General features: G+C 35.4%; 1 protein-coding gene across 2 annotated transcripts in view; it reads left to right on the top strand.

The window, feature by feature from the left end:
* Positions 1–25,740, top strand: part of LOC139118390 (collagen alpha-2(IV) chain-like) — a 105,402-nt gene that overhangs the window by 14,309 nt on the left and 65,353 nt on the right. For both annotated transcript variants that reach the window (XM_070681686.1, XM_070681688.1), the window contains exons 3-4: positions 18,510–18,569; positions 21,749–21,883. In XM_070681686.1, the coding sequence (XP_070537787.1) occupies positions 18,510–18,569; positions 21,749–21,883 (195 nt within the window). The remainder of the gene's footprint in view (positions 1–18,509; positions 18,570–21,748; positions 21,884–25,740) is intronic.

Genomic DNA, 25,740 nt, shown 5'->3' with positions numbered 1-25,740 from the left:
CTCACTGTAATTCAGAACAAAAACACCAAGACATAGTCAAGTTTCTGTTCCAAATCTTGTGTTACATGTGATGAAAGTAGAGCATTCATAGTAATAGCTTACATTTCAGAGATGTTACTGGTAGTAGAATTTTGAGGACTTTTTATCGTTTTGTGTTTATTGAGTTTATATGTTTAGCTGGGTTAATATTAACAGCATTAAATTTAGAGCCGACTTTAATTTTTACACAAATAATAATGCTCTGTAGTAGGTTTAGTTGACTACTATGAGTTCATCAAAGAGGATGGATTGAGACTGGTCCATTGCAATGGGTAGGATATGCAGTATAAATATGGAGAGGACCATTGACATACAACTGTTAAGACAAACAAGATTCCTATCTACCAGATTTCAATCCAAAATTCTATCTTATTACTGTAAGAGCTCTTATCAAATTCCAGTGTAGAAAAACCAATTATTGAGCACCACCATATTGTGCAATCTGATGCATTAATCTGTTCAAATTGGATTGTTTTGTCGAAAAGGTAAAACTAAAATGGGTACTGACAACTTCATGTAGTGACACTATACTTGACAATATATCTGTGTACCAGTATTATTGTACAAGTAGTTTCTAGCAAGAAGAGTGAAATAGCCTTTCAACATCCAGGCTTGCTGAATGAAAATTTTCACAATGCTGAAGAAAGGGTATTCTTGCAGTCATACTGTGATGTCATTATTACCAAGGTGCATATGTGAAATTGTAAATATTAACCGTAAGAGATGATTAAATTGTCCCTTCTATAAATTCAGTAGTTTTTGTACCAGTTCCATGATGCAATGTGCTACTCATAGAACTCTTTGGTGTAGGGTATAAGCAGGGAAAATTACTCAAAGAACACAATGGAAAGTTATACTCTGACTTTATATTTTCATACTGGCGGATATAACTACACATGACATTTTTTGGCATTGCAAATTTGTGTCATTTTTGTATAATAATCAGTTGTACAACACAAAATGGGTATATTTTTGTTGTTCTGGTGTGTACATACAGTGTTTGATACAGCCACAGCAATGCATTGTGGGATCAGTGGGAAATGGATGTATTGCAAAACACTGCAAAGCACTATGCTATTACCAATTGTTGCAAAATGCAAGAATTGTCAAGTAGACATCCAATATACATGAACACATACATTAGTAATGTATAGTAGTTGCTGTGCTGTAGACATACATTGTTGTATGTCAGGTGTAATCCATGCTATAAAGTTGAATCATTCTCTTGTTGCAACCCTGGATTTCTTTCTGCCCTCAGGCATACTGTTATGTCACTTTGTCGGAGAAGGACTGAAGACTAATCCTCTTGGCATACATTTGCAAAATGCTTCCATCTATATGGGGGACTACTAGTCCCTGCAGTATAGACTCTGTAAGCAAAACATTGTTCTTTTTCTGCAAATTCTGCCAGATACTGAACAATAATTGAACTTAATCCAACGTTTTGCAATTTAAAAATATCATGCAGCTACAGATCATGTCTACGGATTTGTGAGGTAAATGAGCTATTGTGAAACTATCTACTATTTGGATTTTAGAAGAATTCAGTCATTCATCTTAAAGTAAGAATTGCTGTGAAGATTTCAGGGACTTGTCTGGCAATTTACATAACAGTATGGTGGACAATGCATTGATCTTGTCATTTCATATACATGTTCTTAAACTGGTCACCAGATTATCTTCAAACAGCCCATTTAAATTCAATGAGTATGTTAGTTTGAAGAATACTCATGACTTTAACAAAGGACTGCTGAACTTGAGAAGAAAATAGACTTGGTAATTACTGTCAGTAAATTGCCTAATGAACTTTGTATCACAGAAGGCATGAAGCAGTTAAATGTGTGTTAATTTTGACCATTGTTCCTGTTTCCATGTGTTTTCTGTAACTTGCAAATAAGATGTGTAGACAATGTGTGTCATTATTTACTGCCATTTGATACGTTGCCATAGTTCATCATTTGAAATTCTGATGGTGGAAACACAGCTCTTCCAGTAATCTCTGTTTTATTGCCAGTCCATGAAGACTCCAAATTTTGCTAATATTCCTGAAAATAGACATTCAGTTACTGCTGCTTTGATTATCATTGATGAGTCTACCTGTGCCAGAGAAATCCACATTTGCTATCAGCCACCACAGCCTCAAACCTTTGAAAATAATAGAGTGATAACTCTGAGTTCCATGGCCTTTCACTGACATGTACATGTACATGTATGCCCATTTGATGCTCACACATGTATGTTAACTATCTTACCCCAATTTCCTGTAAACATCAGGTCCACATGTCAGCATCATTGATAACAATTGGTTTAGGCCAAACTATGGTGGTGAAAGGGTGAAAACAGGCAATAAGTTTTCAAGATTGTCACCTTTTGAACCACAATGACATTGGTATCCTGGTGACAAACTCATCATGCTTAATGGAAAATCCAAGTTCAACTGCGTCTTTTGTATGACCAAATCGTAAAGTACATAGAAATTTAACTGAATGCATAGAAGTCAAAGAGAGGCAGTTTGTGAAGCAATTACATCTCAGATTCAAGCAGACAATTGCAAAGGAAATCAAGCTGGTTTATTGACAGCCAGTACATGCATCTATTCAAAGCTACACTTTATATGCTTTGCATAGCAATGTGACCTCCTGTTTCAATCTGTTAACAAAAGTTCATTAGTTGCACACTGTAGCAGCGAAAACACTTCACTACTATTGGTACTGTGAGTGGCTTCCATACAACTCTCAATATTAAGTATTCATGAATAAGTAATGATGTCCTGATTTACATGTAGCTGATATCAGCAATGGTTTTGGTAACTATCTGTCCAAAATTTCCAATTTGCCTTTCATTTTATTTTCACATTTAATACTCTGTGATGAAGTACATGTATTTACATGTACATGATCAAAACATGGTGCAAACACAAAGTATACTGATCAGCATTATTGAAAAGTGAGGCTAAAAGGCAGTGATATGTATATACTTTTTGTATGATTCAGTTAACATTGTTACTTCAGCAAGACTTAAAATGGTCACTTTTGGTCTAAATTTTGCACAGATACTGAAAGCAATATCGTATAAGCTACTATTTACTCAAATTTGATATTTAACAAAGTGATCATAGCAAAGACTTTGAAAACGATTAACTTTAGAAAAGCTAAAAATTATGAGAATGCTGCAAAACATGTCTTTTTCGCCAGCATCTTTTTTCAGAGAATTAGCTAAGTCTGTTGATTTGCTGATTTAAGATGCCAGAAATTTAAACTTTTTATTATGTTTACCATTGATAGGATTTCTTTTTATCTAAATTAAAAACCCGCCAATTGCAAGAAAAATCTGAAAATGCTAGAAAACATGAAGCTACTTCAAGTGATTTACAGTACTTCAGTATGCAAATTATTAGCCACACTGTGGTTAATATGGATGTAAGAATAACCTTCCAAATATCTTCAAATATTGTCTGTTTGTCTACTTTAAATCAGTTTTGCACAAAATTGAGCAACAAAAGAATACTATTCAAATGAACTTTTTCTTTCCACATCTGCCTTGTGTAGTTACAAAAGTGAATTGCAAACAGTTTGGAAGGTGTATATTTACCAACAAGTATTTGTGATCTTTACAACCCAGTCCAGACATATTGACATTTCACAGTAAATCTGTTGGGCATATGTGTTTATGTTAATAAATTACAAGAATGTTACTGTGAGCATATGCAAATAGGTATTAACTTAACAAATTTGCGGTAGTACCACTATACAAGCTAAATCACAACAACATTTCTACCTTCTACTTGAAGGGCAATGTTTATTTTTGACGTTGTACAAATTGCATAACTGTTACTAATTTTGCATGTGTTAAAACAGTTCTTGCAGTACATTTTGATAAACATTGTAAAACCATCTTTTTCCAGTATTGTCGGCAAAAGCTCTGAAACAGAATCCTTCCGCCAGCCTGCAAGCTCAAGTTTCAAAAAGCAAAAGTGGAACAAAAGAAAAAATCTCCTCTCCCTGAGATAAGCAATCTGTTCAAAAAATTGCTTTTGAACACCATTTAATGGTACGGCTTTGTCAGCCCTGGTGCCTGATTTAGAAATGAATCACTCACTCTAAATATGATGAGTTCTGTTTTGAAGTCGGACTGATTTTATCACAGTGGCATCAACAAAATTTTATACTCTAACATCCACAGTATGTTTTTAAGTTAATTGTAGTGTCAACTCTAATGTTTATATATATATCTCTCATGGAAGCCTGGCGCTCATAATGAGATGCAAAATAGGTTAATGAGCAACTATTCATGTTTTCCTGCTCACTGAAAGCGCGCTACATTGTCAGTCATCAGATCTTTACTCCCTCCCTGTTTGTAGACACAAGAATAAATACTTTGACTGTATGGTACATACTAGCAATTATGCCATAGCATATGCACATATATGTGTGGACACACAGCGTGAGTAGGGTTCTGATGGTTTAGAATATGTTTCAGTGAGCAGAACAACGTAAATGCATTTTCAAATGAAGAATACGTTTTTGTATAGAAATACCTGTAAAAGAATTTGTCAAAAAGATGAAAATTTACACAAATACAGCCAATATGTAGTTAAGCAATTTTGTTGACAGATATTTATGTGTATACTTAAATTGTATTGACATATGGCAAACAAACATGCAAGCCAGTGGGTATCTTGATTACAAAAGGTCAAAGCATGGACTTGGCATAGATTCAGGGTCTCTTCTCTGCTTCTTAGATCAGAGGTCCTTGATACCAATTGTATGTAAATTAACCAAGATAGCAATCTTCAATGGCAAGTGCAGTGGTTGAAAAGAAAGACCTCATCCTTTTGTTTCAATGTCCTTAACGCTATGAAATGCATACTCTCCTAAATTAAACATGCTTACAAAATGTTTAATTTGTTTGTTGCCTAATGGGCTGAGAACCTTTCTCAATTTGAAGTTCAGGCCAGCTGGATGGTTGACCTCATTTGAATTCATTGTAGCCCTGCCAATATCTAACTGAAAAAAAACAATGCATTTCAAAACTCATGGTAAGTTATATAAGGGTTGTTATATTGCCAGCACTGGAAAATTTCAAGTTCCCAGGAGCTTCTCGGCACTGCTTTGAACTCCAACTGTCATATGAATGCTTGCACTATGATAATGAGCATCTCTAACTTTAGTTGGCCCTTAAGCAAATCAAAGAGTTTGCCAGGAAAAGATTTGCATCAGAAACATTCCACACTTGACCTTTGCTGATTTCACACTATCACCATACTACAGAGTTATCACACACCATAGCAACACATGTACACTCAGTAGAGTTTCTATTATATACAGCAGTAAACCTTCCAAACACTAAAAATTAATCCTATACTGTGATTAACCCTTTAAGCACCAAAGTCTGTTTTTGTCCCCTTTATAAAAATAACCGAGGTCAATTTTCTCAGATTTTTGCCAAAATTTTGAGACTAAATTTTGGTGGGGAAAAAATTACAGCACTCAGAGGGTTAAAAAGAGAAAGTATTTGTACACATGATGGCTTTAGAGTTTATCTATATAGCCAGTAGGTCAGGTATGGGCACACAGTCCATGTAGCCGACAATGAGATGCAAATGATATGCGGTCAAGGTCTCCTCACTAACTTTCAGCTGGTTCTTCACTTTCGACTATTTTTATAGTATTTTTTACAAAGGCACAGACTTATTCTACCTGCAACTTAAAACTGATAGTTATTTTGTAGCTCATTCTTTACTATTTCTCATAGTTTTTTGGTAGCCGGTAACAGACACTTTGTGTTCGTGTCGGCTACATGGACGATCTGCCCAGGTATGTGTACTTGGCATCTTTGACAAGTTGACATTTCAAACTACCTCCACACATGGTTACCATGTTTCATACTCAAGCAGACTCCACCAATTTTGAAAGAGAGGGCCAAGGTGGATATCCCTGTACATCCAAAATGATTGGAACACCACCCACCACCACCACCACCGCCATCACCTACCATGTCAAAGTAGGGTAGAGAATTTCAGGAACTTGTAGTGTTGTTAGGTTTCGTTGGTAGCAGATGTGTAAAAAGAATTTAACAAAGAACTTCTGGCCAAAAGACTACAAGCTGGTAGAGGCCCAGCTTCCCTAAATTTTATACTTTATGTGTAATTATATATTTCAGCAAATATCTCGGGAACAGTTCCTCCAAATGATCTGAAAATTACATTTTGTGAAAAAATAAGAATTGATGATTCTAATTTCACTACCTATCGATTCAGAATAGAGCAGTGTGATTGTTGGAACTAATATTGATCTTTAATAACAAATTATCATATACCCATGCCCATATTACTCCATCCTGGTGACATTTATGGTAAAATATCAGCGGTGATATTTACAGTAACTGTGAACATCAAGATGTGCACAATAAACTTCATCAGTTTTAGAGTGTTCCCAAAGTACATCTACTGCCACTCTGCGCATAGAAATTTGAAAGGCTCTTGAGGAACAATCAAGATATTTAGGTAGCTAAATACAGGAATAATGTGTTGCATCTTGTAATGTTATCACAAGGGTATTTGTTAAAGTTCCTGTACGAGGATTTGTCACATCCTGTTGTTGTTGACTTCTTTGTATAATTTATAAATGATGCCTGTTTACACAAACATTTCAATGTGCAAGACAAAATAAAAGTAAAACCTCAAAATTTAACATTTTAGATATCCATCAAGGAGATGTCAATGAAGGTTTTTTCCAACTTTACTGCTTTTGTTTGAGAAATTGAGGGAATGTTTAGCATTATGAGACCAGAAACAAAAACAGGAAAAGGTTGGTACTGTATACCGCCTAATTTAGGGAAAACGCAAACTTCAAAAATGTTCATACTTCAATTTTGTTTGTACTTCCGAAAACTTGTAAAGAAAACAATTGGTTTTGATGATGCCGTCGTGATCACTATCTTCATAAAATGCTGTCCTTTTCAGGAGTGGTAGTGGGTAATTTGTGAAATTCATGTCTGTTGTATGGGAATGTATGCTGTGGTTTTCATAAGTGATGTGCAATGAATGGAAGAATAAAACTACTACAAATTTGTAACTTGTCAAGGACAATAAAAGGATACCTTAATTTTTGTAAAATCTCTTCATTTCATTTCAGAAACTTTGATTGATATGTTAATAGCAGATGGGATGCCAGTCTGAGAGATGACAGAACCGTCTTTCCTTCAATGTAGCTGCTAACAATATGATTTACTGTCATGCACACGCAGAGTTAGAATCAAAATTCATATATCAGCCCATTCGCACATTTGTTAGCCATTTGAAAACACATCTTCTGGACAAATTTCAAAAACTACAAGTACCATCCCATAGGATTGAGGGTTTTCTATTTGACGTTCAGGTTCTGCATTGTGGCAAGCACTCCTCAAGTAAGATGCACTTTACAGCTAGAGATAGTTGAGATTGTGTGGCAGTTCTGAAAGACCAGTTCATGAGTGATTTCTCCTAATCTTATTGACATCAGACCTCAATATCACTGATAATCATTTAACCTGGCAGAAAATCAGACTCCACTGATTAAAGTATCTTCATCCATCTTATTTTTATGGTAATGGATTGTAGATGTCTTTTGAAACTCAAGCTAGGGTTTGCCAAGTTCATTGTATGCAAAGTAGGTTTGCTCATTTCAGCATCATTGAAACCACAGCTATATTGTCTCTGTTTAATCTCTCAGATACAAGCGGTCACAATGAATTCACTATTTTACAACTCCTGTAATCCATGTAAATGAACAGTTACTTTGGTTATTGTCTTTCTTTACAAAAGTTCCAAAGACATGTCATTACCATCCTAGCTTGCTTTCCTTTAATTGGTTGTGCTATTCTTTACTACACTGTAATTTCTTCACCAGCTGTCTCCTGTAAAATCTATTCTTCAAGGGTAGTCATCAGCCTTGCCCCCCTGTCTCTAGTTGATGTAAATTCTTATCTCCAGGGTAATGAAATCACCAGATGATCAACCTTTTATCTTGCCACAGATTCAAGAACTTCCATCCCAACCATTATCTTCCATTACTCGTTTGCTTGCTCCAAATTCAAGTTTGTTCTTATGGTGATTTTGAGCACTTTGTGTAATGTTACATGTTTGGCATCTTTCCATATATGCTAAGATGTGCAGCAATATTTGTAAGGCCAATAGAAGTTCTACATAAGTAAAGATCTTTCCAGTAGAGTAGTGTGTGATAGTGTAAGGTTGTAATGTGAAATATGCTTAATATAAACAAATTAAGGAATATGTTGTGAGCCCAGAAATTGTCTACAAACACTTGAAAATGACAAAAGAGTTTCAGTCTGTCGGCCAGATCAAAGTCCAGTATCCCTATGATTGTGTACTGCATGTATTTATGCTTTGTAGCATCATGGCTGGGTCTAGTCTCAATTGATGTTTGTCAGTGACACAACCATTACAGCCTGTCTGTGCTGCAGTGAGTGTTCCACATTATGTCACTTTTGTGACCTAGATTCCAAGCGGTGGCAAAATCAGTCCACCGTACAGACTCGATGACATCAGTGATGTTGCTGCTGTCAACTTGACAATAACTGTTTCGTCTCTATACTGGTCTCGTCCTAGCTAGTTTAAATGAGTGTATGATGTTACATAGAATACTGAAAGGGGTACTACATGTTATCATAACCTCCTTGTGTTTGTCACTTTGGTAACCCCAAGTGTGTTTTAACATCCCTCCATTTGGAATCACTGTAAGCTTTCTATGTCAGGTGTAATGAATCACCAAGATTTTATGCACATCCATAGCTGTCTCAAGAGAAACCTACAAAAGTACAATGGTGGCATTTCCAGGGGTGTCTGTGAAATCCTTTTATGTTGATATTACGGTTTTGCCTGTATTCCAATGTATTATAGAAGACATAAATCTCCGCTGTTGAGTCTTCCGACACTTTTGTTCAAGGGTTTTTCTTTTCAGATTGGATGTCATTGATATGCATATACACCGTAGAAAGCCAAAACTTCACCATTCAACAAGATTTAGGGACTAAATCTAGGGCAGGTGCAATAGAAGTTGTATAGAAGTAATCGTAAACTTCACTCAGCCATAGTATTCTGCATCTGCATCCATAGCTGTAAACCTATTTAGGAGCGAACCAAATTGATAAACAATTGATAAAAATGTGTGAAATAGGGATGTTGTCAAGGAAGGGAATGAAGTTATCACTTTTACGGGAATGCTCTGTGTAGATCTATGATACTTTATCTATTTTCTCAAATGAGTGGCCAAGAAATTTGAGCAAATTCCTCAAAGTCTGTCAGTGACTTTTGTTAAAGATTTCAAAGCAAGAAATAATCACATACATATGATTTATGAACACACATTACACTGTATTATGTGTAAGATGTATCAGGTGAGGTATGAGTAGAAGTGGCTTTCGAAGTCCCACCTTGGTAATAAGTGTGAACTATATGATTTTTACATTCTGGTTCAGTTGCATTGTATTTGTCCATAAACTGATCTGAGACATAGAAAGCCATCACTCATTACAAGGAGGGACTTTAAATGTCACTTCTACATAACTTTAAAGCTATATATAATAATTACATCATAGATCAGTTTCTCCCAGGATTGATACATCGCTGTTATCCATGTCCCATCATTTTAATAGGAGATTTTTGAATGGCATTTCTGCAGACTGTATAGGGGCAGCTGGAAGGGTCCAAGCCCCACAGAGCAGTAGGGTAACTGAGACTAAATTAAGGCAGGTAAAGATTCATTGCTTTCAGGCAAATACTGACATAGAAAGGAAGTGTGCCTTTCATCAACTCAACTGTTACATCTTTCTTATCTTAGCCATTCTATTCTTGTCGACCTCGTTTACTTTCTTTTGACCTCAAAAGGTTGCTATTCAGTGAAGCATTATCCTGGTCCCTCAAAGAAACTGTGACTTGTGGTTTGTCAGAGACATTACACAAGTCAAGAGGCATGGCATCTCATAATAAGCCATTGGATAAATACTACCAGGCATCTGCAATTACATCTACCATCAAGAACAGTAAGATTTGCATGTCCTGAAAAAGCTAGAATTTAAACTTTTCTCAAATGTTCTATCAGATCATAGTTAGCTGATATTGCTTGTTGTCAAAAGAACTTGATGTGACACTCTGTTTCAGTCATAAGGTTGTATGGCTGGGGTATGCAAGGCAACCGTGAGCACATTCTCTGTACGGATTGATGAAGTGATGACATGGCAGAACTTTGATTGGTGGAATTCAGCAACTTCAGCCACCCACACTGTGTTTATGTCTAGTGTAGATATATAACTGGTGAATGTCAAAGCTCATATGACGTACATGTAGGATTCAGTGGTCTCTAGATGTACCTTTGTGTGCTCAGCCATGATAATTTTTTTGTCTTGAAGGACATTTTTACAAGAAAGGAGTTTGACAATGATGTCATATGCATGTACTGAGATGTTGGGCCAGACTGTATGGCAGTGTTTTTTAAGGACACAGTACAGATGAAGTGTGTAACTTACAAAAAGTTGAATGCTAGTGACAGCTGGATAGTATTTGTCATGTTCAGACTGTGTACCTTTATTCTTTTCTTGTATGGGTGTGGACACTTAAGACGATGTGAAACACATGTAACCTACATTAGAACTCTTTGATATTGGCATCACTACAAAGAGACCAGCAGACACTGGTATTCAGTTTCTTAAAGATGTTGCCTTGACTCAGCAGTATTGACATTCCTTTTCAAGACCTTTCCCATTGGCATTGACAGGCTACGTCAAACCAACCAAGCCTACAAAAAAAATGTCCTTTGAATGGATGCGAGTAAGGTCATATTAGCCTCCCCATGGTAGCCTCCAGTGTCCGCCTCATTACCGATTAATTCAGTAAAGTTGAAATGGGATACCACGGTTCAAACTCAAGTGGGTGGTGGTTTGACCCAGAGAAAACACTTTTGTTATAATTCAGTAAAATAAGATTCAGATAACTTCTTGAAGTAGTTTTTGTTTGAGAAGTGAACAGGTTTTCTATTGAGGAAATGGTAGTGGAATCTTGCCAATAAAAGTTGGCAGACATCCTCTAATGTAAGGTCAACTCAATAGGGGGTATTAAGGTCATGTTTGTGACTATAGGATGTTACGGAACTCGGCTTCAATGATTTTAATTTGATGGATAAATCAAAGCTGTACCATCTGTTGATATGTAAAGTTGTGGTGTTAGGCCAGTATATTGAATACATCGTTGGAGAATAGATAGTCGAAAAGTTCTTAGAAGTCTTTGGTATTCATCGTACTGTCCTTCATAAATAATCCAAGTTCAGATGTGTTCATTATATCAGACATTGTGTTTCAAGGCAGGAAAACATGCATTTATAAGAGTGGTGTTTTCCCCAAGATTGTTGAATGAATACAAATGAAATGTTAATTGAGCTGTGATGATGATATTTCTTGCCTGAAAGTTTTATGAAGTTATAGTTCTTGGATCACATCAACGATTAATATTATATAGGGCTTAGCCCTTGGTGTCGCGCCAGGGGTTAAGATTGGCAATGTTATTTGTATTGATTCATGATAAACTGTAATTGTTACTTCATAAACTTTTACTAATATATATGACAACTATGCCCAGTTTCCCTCTGATGAAAGCAGTTCACGTACGTACACGACGTCAAACCCTGCAGCAGGGCAGGTATAGATTTTCTGTAGCGTGTAAAAATTTTGGAAAAAAATTGGCAATTTTTACAATGATAACAGCCTATTGCGTTAAACAAGGGACGTATTATGCAATCATTATCATTGCAATTGAATGGTAACCGCACTGCCCAACTTCCACTTGCAAGCTGAAAACTACACGGAAACTATAGCGTTCCGTCTAAAAACTGGCTAATTATTGACACAGGGGGCGCTCTTCTATAATTCAATCCCAGCATTCTTTGCGTATGCCCCCGTTCATATGCACGACAGTTTTCTCCCTTATCTATATTAACGATATTTTGTATCAGCGACAAGGTGCATAATAACATTTACTGGCTAATAAAAGAGGTATATTTTATAAAAGGCATGTTATATAATAGTAATTTGTTTCGTATTTGTTTATTTACGAGTATTCAAAAAAAAAAACATGGCGGCGCCCATGAAAGAAGGGTACACTTCCGGTTACTCGCATAGTATATTATGAATAAGCGCATGCGTAGTCAGTAAGCCGCTGGCGCGACTATTAGTCCCCACGGACACCGTCCGGGGGGACTTATAGGTTTGGTCATGTCCGTGCGTGTGTGCGTGCGTCTGTCCGTCCGTCCGTCCGTCCGTTCACGCAGATATCTCAGAGATGCCTGAAGCGATTTCATTCAAACTTGGTACAAGGATTACTTCATATGTCATACAGATGCACATCGATTTGTTTTGTGATACGATCCAATATGGCTGCCAGGCGGCCATTTTATTACGATTTTTTCATGTACAGAGCCATAATTCAGGCATGTTTCAACTGATTTTATTCAAAGTTGGTACAAGGACATTGACCAATGTCATACATATGCTTGTCAATTCTTTTTGTGATACGATCCAATATGGCCGCCGTGCGGCCATTTTGTTACGATTTTTTCATGTACAGAGCAATAACTCAGACATGTTTCAACTGATTTTATTCAAAATTGGTACAAGGACATTGACCTATGTCATACATATGCACATCAATTTGTTTTGTGATACGATCCAATATGGCTGCCAGGCGGCCATTTTATTACGATTTTTTCATATACAGAGCCATTACTCAGGCATGTTTCTACAGATTTTATTCAAAGTTGGTACAAGGACATTGACCAATGTCATAGCTATGCACATCAATTTGTTTTGTGATACGATCCAATATGGCCGCCGTGTGGTCATTTTATTACGTTTTTTCATGTCCAGAACCATAACTCAAACATGTATCAAGCAAATTTATTCAAAGTTGGTACAAAGAGATCAACCATCATACATATGCATGTTAATTTGTTTTGTGATGCGATCCAATATGGCTGCTGTGCGGCCATTTTGTTACGATTTTTTCATGTACAAAGCCATAACTCAGGCATATTTCAACCGATTTTACTCAAAGTTGGTACAAAGACATTGACCTATGTCATACAAATGCACGTCAATTTGTTTTGTGATACGATCCAATATGGCCGCCAGGCGGCCATTTTATTACGATTTTTTCATGTACAGAGCCATTACTCAGGCATGTTTCTACAGATTTTATTCAAAGTTGGTACAAGGACATTGACCAATGTCATAGCTATGCACATCAATTTGTTTTGTGATACGATCCAATATGGCCGCCATGCGACCATTTTGTTACGATTTTTTCATGTACAGAGCCATAACTCAGGCATATCTCAACCAATTTTATTCGAACTTGGTACAAGGACATCGACCTATGTCATACATATGCATATTGACTTGTTTTGTGATACGATCCAATATGGCCGCCGTGTGGCCATTTTATTATGTTTTTTCATGTCCAGAAACATAATTAACTCAAGACATGTATCAAGCAAATTTATTCAAAGTGGTACAAAGAGATTGACCAATGTCATACATATGCATGTTAATTTGTTTTGTGATACGATCCAATATGGCTGCTGTGAGGCCATTTTGTTATGATTTTTTCATGTACAAAGCAGTAACTCAGGCATATTTTAACCGATTTTAATCAAAGTTGGTACAAGGACATTGACCTATGTCATACATATGCATATTGATTTGTTTTGTGATTCGATCTAATATGGCCAACATGTGGCCATTTTATTACGATTTTTTCATGTCCTGAACTACAACTCAGACATGTATCAAGCGAATTTATTCAAAAGTATTTTTATCACAGACCTAATGAAGAGGACTCTATCCTCTCTGAGGACAGGATCTATCCTCTCTGAGGACCTGTAATCAAAGCACCCTTAACAAGTGGGGACTGTGTCATCAACGATGACTTGTTGTTTGTGTTAAAGGCCTGTGTTGGCACCAGATTGTCTCATCACAAAATTTACCCATCAGATTACAATTTCAATGGAAAACAAAAGACCATCACACCTCCATAATCTTCTTACAGACTAGAACAAAGGCGATCCCAGGGATCGCAGAACAGTGCCTCTAATGATGTGCAAATATTCTGTACAATTACAAGGAGTTTCTTCATTCTGAAAACACCCCAGAATTCACTTAAATGGCTGTCTTACTTAAAGTTGTTATTCAAATGGTCTGTTCTAATCTCATTGCCTGACTTTCAAAGATTCCCTTAACCCATGAATGCAACTAATTATCTAAGGTATTTTCATTCATGTACAAATCTCTGTGACCTCTCTCTTAAGTGCATTAATTTGTCTGCTTTAAAATCTGTCAATTTTGATCTCTCTCTTCAGTGTTTTATAACGTCTGCAGATTGTCTGTCACTAACAGTCTCAGTGATGAGAATTTCAAAATTGTGTGATGATGGTTGAACAATAAACCATAATTGTTTTGACAGAGAGAAGAATTTCTGAAGTGCTGCCACTCCAACCATGAGTGGTAAAAAGTTCATCTTTCCCGCTGGTAGAAGTAGCACAGATCCAAATGGCCAAGCTTCATACTATGTATTCTTCTCTTAGTCATTTCTCATAGTTGGCAGAATGCATTTCAAGATGTGTAAGTGGGTCACCACCTTGCACGTGCATTAACAAAATGTTAGTTGACCCATTAAAGTAAATAAAATTGTCTTTGTGTTCCTGGCATGGCTTGTATTGGTAGTATCTACATGAATAACCATGGGAACAAAATCTTCAAATTTTTCTCTCCTGGATACCTCGTCCTCAGTGGAATGAAATTGTCGCAAGGTTCCAAGAGTATAACCAGAGTTTATTTACCAGGTTCATGGACATGCTGTCTGTGAGAACAGGAAGTTGGGTAGAATTGAATAAATAACTCTTTGGTGTCTGGGAATGTTCAGATTATCTAATGGTATTTAGCCTATGAACTCAAGTGTCTTGGAATTTTCATCTGAAATTATCCATTAGGATCATAGATAGCCTTTTAACCTGGAATATACATGTTCACATCAAAGTATATGTGGAATGTATCTCGTATATATCTGATCTACCTTTTCCATGAAATGACATGATGCATTTACTCTATGTGCATCCTTACTGGCTCAGCTTAGACAACACTTTAGATTGTTGCTGTATTTATAGTAGTTCTCTTCGTACCTTCATCCACTGTTCTATCCAGAACTATGGACAATCCCTTGTTTTATAAAACTTTGAAATAGGTGTTAAAATTGTTTTCCTCGTCCTTAATGAATTTATTGAGCATTAAGTATTTAATTATGATGAAGTAGATCATTCTTCTTCTAGCTAAGATTTGTTGTGCAAATGTTTTGTAGAGGGCGCTATTTTGTAATAACCTTTCTGCTACCAGTGAGCCTGGTTCTACCAGCTCTACTACCATAGTACCAATGTTAAGTTGCAATGCAACAACTTTTTAATAGCATTTTACCCTACCATAAGAGTACAGCGTTTGTATTTGTATGTACGAATTCACAGACTTTTAGCAAATGAAATAGTTATGGCAAAAATTTCTAATTTTTATCAAAGTACCAAAGTCCATGTTACACAGTTAATTGACTCACTGAGAGCACTTTGATTTCAGTGTTGCTTTCGCTTTCGATATTCAAATCATTAAATGCTCCTGTTTTATAGGGAGAAATAAAGTGGCTCTTGAGAAAGTCAACACTTTGACAAGCTATACATTGAGATAACTGCTTTGCATTTTCATATCGTGGAGGTTGACATTTTTTCAATTATCATTTAATTCTAATCAATCAGCATAGGGTAGCACATGTCAGCACAGTGGCTCAAGACTAGTTATGTATGTTAGAGCAACATCATCCATTGCCAGATGGAATACTTTAACATGGTACAGGGCTGTAATTATCAAAAATACCAATTCAACCATAACAAATCTACTGTCTAACCTCTTTTTCATTTTGAAAGATTTCTGTGTCACATTAAGCGTTGAGGACTTGTGTAGGTCAACTGATATTGTACACTGAACATTAGACTGGACCTCCTTTACCATGCATCCTTTACAGAGATTAAATTCTGTTAAAAGACAAATTGAACAGATAAGGTCACATTTGAAGTGATTAATCGTCGAGAATATTGAAACTTAAGTCCATTTCAGTTTGTAAAGAAATCATTGCCATCCTCAGTGAACTTTAGAGGCCAACCTTATGTTAGTATGAATTAGGTCTGAGAAAACATAACTTTAGAACTTTAGTGTCCTACAGCAACAAAGATTTTTCAGAATGACCCATATGGGAATCAGTGGAAGGACTGAACTATATCCGGTCTCAAATCCATGAGATGTAAGTGGCATCCAATAGCTGCATTGTATTGTATGAACTTGTCAGTGTGGACAACAATACTAGTACAGCCCACTCATTGATACTGATACATGCTATACCTACACCGATGTGTTTTCCTGTAATTAATATCGTCTGTTTAAAGTATAAGTGGGACTTTTACCCAAAGCTGGTCTGTAAAGCTGAGAATTTTTTGTTGTTTTTTGAACCAGCAGACCTTTGTTGTGTCACAATCAGTTTGTTTCAGAAAGGTTTTGTAGAGTGCTGTCCATAACATGCAATAATTCATCTTGTTGCTGATTGCATAAGAATAAATACCTCCACTGTATTTTTATATCCAAACTCTGCAAAAGAATATTCGACAAGCTTTGCTTTTCAATTCTGATACGGATCATAAAGTTTTTTTGATGCAGTCGTAAAAAATAACATCAAAAGCAAAATCTGTAACTTCAGATTCTGATGCTGTCAATCTGTCATCTGAAATTCTACAGTCAAGAATACTCTGCATTGAAATGAAATGAATCAGTTTGCTTTTATTTGAATACCACTGTAGATGTGGTGCAATCCAGGTAGATTGTACCCAACTAAACTGAATACTGAACATGCAGATCTGTCTTTGAAATCTTGAATTTGTTCAGCTGAGTTTTAAGAAACTCAATATTAAAGGGTGTCAACAATTTGATAGACTTGGTTAATATGACTGAACATCTTGTGAGAGGGAGAGTGTTCATATGATGGCAACACGGTAAACATAGACATCATAAACATAAACAGGTCACCATATGCGACACAGTCACTAGGTAGCTGCCTTCCACATGTATATCAGAACTTACATGTCAATGTTTAGTTTTCAACAACAACAAGTCATTTATCAATACATTGTAAGCTTTACACTGACTGAACCAACAGCTGTCAAATTTCTAGTTAGTCATTGAATTCTGCCGGTAGTCATTGAAGTATTCTGCCTATGGAGAGAATTCTATCTATGGCTACTTCTCAGTGACAAATATATTCATCTGTACTGGTGTTGTTTTGTAAATAGAATTCGAATTTGTGAATTTACTAAAAGCTACTGTATCATGGCACTTAACGTGTATAACCTTACCATTTCTCATATATATATATATATATATATATATATATATGTATATATATATATTATATATATATATATATATATATATATATATATATATATATATATATATATATATATATATATATATATATATATATATATATATATATATGTATAGGATAAAACCGAGTACGAGGGCTCTTCTGGTATATAAAGTCCAACCCAACGGTAAAATGTCGAGGCCGCAGGCCGAGACATTTTATCGTAGGGTTGGACTTTATATACCAGAAGAGCCAGAGTACGAGGGTTTTATCCAACTTAAAAACTATCGCCCCTAACTGATATATTTCGTTTTCAATGTGTTTACGACAACCGTCCCCTTTGTCAATGTAACATGTTTAGGATATGAATTAAAACTTTTATTTGTGAAATAGCCTTCCAATGTAATGGAACATCCTATAAATGCCCTAGGGCACATTATATAAATGCCCTAGGGCACAGCAGATTTGTGTTGCAGCTGGTTTCCGCTGTGTTACCAAATTTGAATATTAAAACGTACCAGATGTCTAAAGAATATGACATGTTCACTTTTGATTGGACAGTACTTTACTACGCGCTGTCATTTATTTCTGGAATTTGGTGACCAAGGCTTTATGAGTAAATAAAACACCCTGAATTGAGCACTCTGATTGGTCAATCAACAGTAGATAGTTTTTAAATATATATATATATATTATATATATATATATATATATATATATATATATATATATATAATATATATATATATATATATATATATATATATATATATATATATATATATATATATATAAACAAATACATCAGAGATTTGTTCTGTCTAAAATAGGAAATAAGCTACGTGTACTATATTACTAAGTATTAGAGTTGTGGTTTTATGGTATCCTTTTCTTCCAAGAAAACCAAAATGGGTTCATTCTGCTATTTCCACCCTCTCATAATTAATCAAAATTTGAATTTCTGTGTTGGCAGGATCAATACTGTAATGAACTGTGTGGTGACTGTAGGTGTAAAGGACAGAAAGGCTCAAGGGTAAGTATGCCATGGTTATTGATATTGAAGGCGGCACCAAGTGATGACTGACATCAGTGGTGATACTGTGACATTGACATTGACGATGACACCGACACACGTCATGACATGGATGACCTCAGTGTGATGACTGACACTGCTGATGACATGGTGACGGAAGTAACATTGATGATGACACTGAGATGACACTGACTCTTTGTAATCAATCAGACATCTGACAAGTCAGGTGCATCTGTGTTTATCTTTGTGTACGTTTCCTGACTTGTTTTTTTTTTAAGTCATGGCCAGTCAGTGGAATGAGATGTTGTTTTGGAGATGTGAAAATTAGAAGACTGTGAAGAGAATAGAGTGAGAATGAAAGTAAAGATAGTGTGGAAGAATGTGTGAATCTATTTGTACATGTAATGTACATAACATTATTTGTAGTGTTGTGTACTTATAATTAATATATCAGCTTAAAGTTAACATGCATAATGTTTTAAGACAATTCAGTTTGATAATTTTTGTTAATTTTCTAAAAACACCATGTTCTTTATAACCACTAGAATGTTACATGTAGCTTTCAAAGGTAGTGTCTGTGTACTGGTTTGTGGATATTTTCACTCAGATATTTTCAATTGATGATGGAATTTGGATGTGTGAAAGTTTTATAGCCACTCTTCTCATTTACCATCAAAGCATCAATGCCTCCAAAACCAGTGTTCAACCAATATACTTGAGCTTATCCAGGTCACATAATATGTAAAAGTCTGTTTGTAAAGTTTGTAGGTTAACAAGTTTTATCTGAGGGTATATTCTGGTCCCCTGCAGCCACTAAGCAAAAACAGATCTCTAAAGTATATAGTATAAATAAATAATCAGAAGATTTAACTGGTATGTGGAAATTGTAGTGACACAGGGCACATTTGGTATATTGTATTAATGAACAGTGCTGTCTTCACGACATAAATCTAAAATAAGTAGGACAGAGTCACTCTCATCATCCATCAACTTAAACGTCTGCATGTGGACTCTGAAATGTTGAAAGCTATTTGAAGGAATATAAAGCATGAAGTATAGTTTGCACAATGTAGAGTAATGGCAGTGTTATGTCTGGTACCAGTGTTCATGTTTTAAATAGTGGGCATAATATAAGATCCATGGAGGTCACTGTGTTCATTTCACTGTTACAGTGCTAGATGTCTCTTCAAAAATGGAACAGTGACATCATTTCTGAAATAATGAAAGTAAATGACTCGGGGTGATATTGGAATGATCATAACTGGTCTTCGTTAACCTTTGACCCCACTCTCACATCTGTTGAAAATTATACATCACTATATGGACACAAATTAAAAGCTGCTATGTGACATGATATGGATCTGTTGGTATGGATCTTTTGACATGTTGAGAGAAAAAAAAGGTACAGAAGCCATGTTTTGATCCATCTCCATATGCCATGTACCACAGCTTGCTTTCTGTATTTGACATCTACTTGTAATAGAAAACATGAAGCAGCAAAACTGTAGCAGCTTGTACCACATTTAGACAGACAAACAAGTACCATTGTACCGGTATGACAGATATCTGATTGGTCATTTGGAGACATGCAACTTTTCCACTCATTTATTTACCTATTGTTTTCACAAGTCTTGTTTAATGCTAATGGTTTATCATGCCGTGTTTCCTCGAACTGTTTATCATGACATATCTTCATGCCATAAGAAAAGATCTTCAGAGAAGATGAAAACAAAACAAAAACTGAAAATCAGATGACGACATCATTTACTTCCCTACATAAAGGCATGCAACCAAATTAAAAATGATTTTTGAAAAATTAGCTTAAACTATGTGAAGTTTACTCAAGAAGTTGTGTGGTAACAGTTTGTCATTTTTAGTAGCATGCCAAGTGGTGATTGCAGTTGTAGAGATATCTGTGTTATGGCTGGTATTTGCCACTTGATGGAACTTCCAGAGTGATTTGTATACAATCATTCAAGGGAAGTGACTTGTGTCATAATGTCAAGGAAAAAGCTGTAAATTGATGTTATGCTGATTAGGTGCAGTGTTCCAGATTAGCAAAACATTGGAGAAACGTGACTGAACCCACATCATACATGCACATCTCATACAAACATACTTACTTTCTTTTATATAGCTTTTGTCACTTCCTTCTTTGTCAAATCTTCAATACCCATAATGTAATTTTCATCCAGTTTGAACAATCTGTATGAATGCTCAAATGAGACCTATTTGCCTTTTTGTTTGTGTGCTGTGTATGACGTATCATAGATGTTTGTTTCTGTGAAAGGTTTCCATTAAAAAATACCCTAAGGTAGTATGCGCCTCAAAAGTGAAAGATTTAAAGGTTTGCTCACATTCCTCTAGGAATATTTCAACCATGCTCTTTCAAAATCAAGAATATAAAAATCGGGACCAGCATCCAAATTTAGGTACTAAAGAAACAAATTACCCAAGTTCACCGATATTTGAAATTCATGATGGTTTGCATCCTTGTATTAACTCAATGCAGAAGAAAAATAAAATTTTCGATTTTTGAAAAACTAAGATGGTTAAGTTTTCTTACACCAACTTTACAGGGAACCCCACAAGTGGTAGATCAGAAAAGAATTGTAAAGAGTACAAACATCTGTCCCGGAGGCACATTCTACCTTAAAGCGATAATGCAGACATGCAGCATAGTTGTCAAGGACAGCTAGCTGGTACCAGTAGATAGTTGAGATAGACATGCAGCATAGCTATCAAGGACAGCTAGCTGGTACCAGTAGATAGTTGAGATAGACATGCAGCACAGTTGTCAAGGACAGCTAGCTGGTACCAGTAGATAGTTGAGATACGTTCTAATGTACTGATATATGACTGATAAAACCAGAATTGCTCATTTTCCTTGAAATGTCCTTCCGATGATTTACAATAATACTTCATCATTAGAACATATTGATCTATGTACATTTATTTGCATGGTCTGTCAGCTTGATTTGCATGATGTTTTTGAGCATTGCTGTGGGTTTTCATGATGCTGAAATATTTATGAAACTGTTGTGTAATCACAAAATCTTTTTGTTTGTTGCCAAAGTTCCATCAATAATTTCTTATCTGTAATTGACATGAAAGGTATGAATGATGATATTGGAAAAGGGATTATCAAGTTCCATATCTAAGTTGCTGATATTTTTCAGGGAATACATGGAAGGATAGGACCTCAAGGACAACGGGGATCAATTGGTTTTCTTGGAAAAGAGGGCTTTCCCGGAGAAAAAGGATACAAAGGAGAAGCAGGAGTACCAGGTCAGCGAGGACCAACAGGAGAACGGGTAAATTGCTGCATGAAACAACACCTTCAGTTTGTCTTGCTCTAAAATATTGTAATAAGTGTTATTGCCTAGCCATTTATATGAGTAATTAAACTTGTGTGATGGAAATAGCCATCTCTTTGTCTCTAACCTTATGCAATCTGCATTTCACGGAAGACTTGATTTATACTTGATCACATTGCTTGTCAGAATAAAGATTCTACAAATATTAGTCCGTGGGCTGGAGGGGCCCACCGTGCACCCCCCCCATAAACCTACTACATGGGTATTTTTTTGTTTTTGGGATCTGCTGAACTAGAAAAAAGATGTTAACATTGGATATTTTGGGATGCACTACCTGTCTGCACTGGTTTTTGATTTGTATGTACCGCAAAAAATGGCGAAAAATGGGTAGGGGTAAGGGGTACTATATCCTCCCCTAAATTGAGTAAACTAGCATGAAATAGCACAAACCTTACATTTTTGGAAAGCTCAGATACTGTTCTTTCTGAGGAATACCAACTTTAGCAAAATTAATTTGTGTACATAGAATAGGACGACTTTAAAATGAATTTTTTTGACAATTTTGAATTTTTTTACCCAAAATAGCATTTAACAATTGTGATCTACTTTTATTAAGCAAAATTTTCACAACTTTTTGTGTTTAAATTATTTATTCCGACATATTAAACAAGAAAAAAGTGTTAACATCAGATATTTAACTATACACTACTTCTCTGGCGTCAATTTTGAATTGCGTGTATCTGTATGGGGTGTGCAAAAGCTAGGGGTAGGGGTACAACATTCTTTCCTTGATGAAGTAAACTGGCATGAAATGCCATATACCTTATAGTTTTAGAAAGCTTAGATACTGGCCTTTCTAAAATGCATAAGTTTTTAGTAAAAAAGTATGACGTCATAGAATTGGATAACTTTAAATCGATTTTTCTGGTAATTCAGCAATTTTAACCGGAAGAAAATACGATAACTATTGTTTCCTCCCAATGAAGCAAATCAAACAGATTTATGGATGTTATTTACTAATTGCAATGTGCTGAAGAAGAAAATAAATGTCAAAATTGGGTATTTACAATCCATTATTGTCCCTGCTCACTCAAATTGCAAGTTTTGCTACATTGGTATATCGTGAATGGGCATTTTATTGTTATGCAATGAACTAATGCACAGACTTAAAAAGAAGACTTTAAAACGCACACACATAGTCATATTGCCATTTTCTCCTTAAAGTAAATAGATTGTGATGACTGTCTATTTTATAATTTACTTTTTAAATATTTTCTATGAAATAATTTGATAAGACGTATTTGGAAATTGTGTATGCCTCCTTGTCTTACTTATACAGCAAGCATTACTAACAATCTATTAGGCCGTGGGCTAGACGGGGCGTCTACGTGCACCCCCCCCCCCCCCAACCGCACAGGATAACAAACCTGTATTTTTCAGAAGCCTTGGGATCCCTAGAATAAGAAATAGGATTTTAACAGACAAAATATAGGGACTCAAAAGCTGTTACGGTCATGTTTTGAAGGGTGCCGCAAAATCACGATTTTGTGACCCACATGGATTTTTGTCAAACCTGTCTTCATGTACGTCATCTGCTGAGCTTACTGTTTAACATGACCTGGCTTATGGGGTATCATTAGAAAGGTGATGTATTCTTCTTGATAATGTTATATAGCAATATGCAATATCTTCTATAGTTTTTATGAAATAGGGCCATAATTTACCCCATACCCCAAAGTTTATGTCGCAAATTACTGTCAAAACTAATCTAAATTCTACCAATTATTTACCTAGACATAATACAAAGGGTAATGCTGTGTATTAACTTTGTGTTATTTGCTACAGGTACATGTTAGAAACCTGAAATAAACTTTTGACAGAAAAAATATTGGGATCCTGTAGCTGTAACAGTCATATTTTGAAGGGTTCCGCAAAATCACAGTATTACTGAATCACATTCATTTTTGTTAAACCTGTCTTCTTGTAAGTCTTCTGCTGAGCTTATTTTGAACATAAAGAGGCATATGCGATATCATTTGAAAGTTAATTTACTTTTTTCAAAATGATATATTGCAATATGCAATATCTTCTATAGTTTTCATGAAATGAGACCAAAACTTACCCCATACCCCAAAGTTTTATGTCGTAAATTACTGTCAAAACTAATCTTAAATTCTACCAATTATTTACCTAGACATTATACAAAAGGCAATGCTTTGTATCAAATTGTTTTATTTGATACAGGTACATGTTAGAAACTTGAAATAAACTTTTAACACAAAAATATCCGGATGCTGTAGCTGTAACAGTCATATTTTGAATGGTACTGCATAATCACAGTATTGCCAACTCGCATACATTTTCGTTAAACCTGTCTTCTTTAAGTCGTCTACTGAACTTATTTTTATTATAACGTGGCAAGTTGGGCATCATTAGAAAGTTAATTTACTCTTCTTTAAAATGATATATTGCAATATGCAATATCTTTTACAGTTGTCATGAAATAGAACCGCAACTTGCCCCATACCCCAAAGTTTTATGTTCCAAATGACAGTCAAAACTAATCTCAAATTCTGCCAACTATTTACCGGGACATAATACAAAGGGCAATAATTTGTATTAAATTTAGTTTATTTGCTACAGGTTCATGTTAGAAACTTGAAACGAACTTTTAACAGAAAAAATATTGTGATGCTGTAGCTGTAACAGTAAATTTTGAAGGGTACCACAAAATCATGGTATTGCCAACTCGCATACATTTTTGTTTAACCTGTCTTATTGTAAGTCATCTTCTGAGCTTATTTTTTAACATAAGTTGGCTATTCGGGTATCATTAAAAAGTTTTTTTTCCTTTGATATAATTTTTTTGCCAGAAAGCGACTGACATATTGTAATATGCATTGTAATATTGTAATATCATCTTAAGTTGTAATGAAATAGCAAACATCTCATCACCCCAGCCCTTAGTTTGATTTGCAAACTACATCTGTTCTAAAACTTTGCAGTTTGCGAATTTGGGATATGGGGTAAGTGTTGGTCCTATTTCACGAAAACTATTGAAGATATTGCATATTACAATATGTCGGTCGCTTTTTGGCAAAAATTGTCTTTCCAATGATAGCCCATAAGATAGGTTAGAGTAAAAAGTAAGCTCATCAGATGACTTACAAGATAACACATTTAACAAAAACACATACGAGTGGGCAAGACTGTGACTTTACGGTACCCTTCAAAACATGACAGCAGCAACCATTCAATCCGGTATTTTGTCTGTTTAAAGTCTATCTCATATTTGTGACATGTCTATGTAGCAAATAAAACAAATTTTATACAAATCACTGTCTTTTGTAATATGTCTAGGTAAAAGCTTGGTAGAATTTGAAATCAGTAGTGACAGTAATTTGCAATATAAACTTAGGGTATGATGTAAGTTTTGGTCTTATTTCCTGAACACTAAAGAAGATATTGTATATTACAATATGTTATATCAAAGGAAAAAAACCTTTTTAATGATACCCCAATAGCCAACTTATGTTTTAAAAAAAGCTCAGCAGATGACTTACAATAAGACAGGTTAAACAAAAATGTATGCGAGTTGGCAATAACATGATTTTGTGGTACCCTACAAAATATTACTGTTACAGCTACAGCATCACAATATTTTTTCTGTTAAAAGTTCGTTTCAAGTTTCTAACATGAACCTGTAGCAAATAAACTAAATTTAATACAAATTATTGCCCTTTGTATTATGTCCCGGGTAAATAGTTGGCAGAATTTGAGATGAGTTTTGACTGTAATTGGAACATAAAACTTTGGGGTGTGGGGTAAGTTGTGGTCCTATTCATGAAAACTGT

Source organism: Ptychodera flava, chromosome 19 (genome assembly GCF_041260155.1).
Source record: "Ptychodera flava strain L36383 chromosome 19, AS_Pfla_20210202, whole genome shotgun sequence".
Classification (NCBI taxonomy): Eukaryota; Metazoa; Hemichordata; class Enteropneusta; family Ptychoderidae; genus Ptychodera; species Ptychodera flava.
This window is presented reverse-complemented; position numbering and strand designations above follow the sequence as displayed.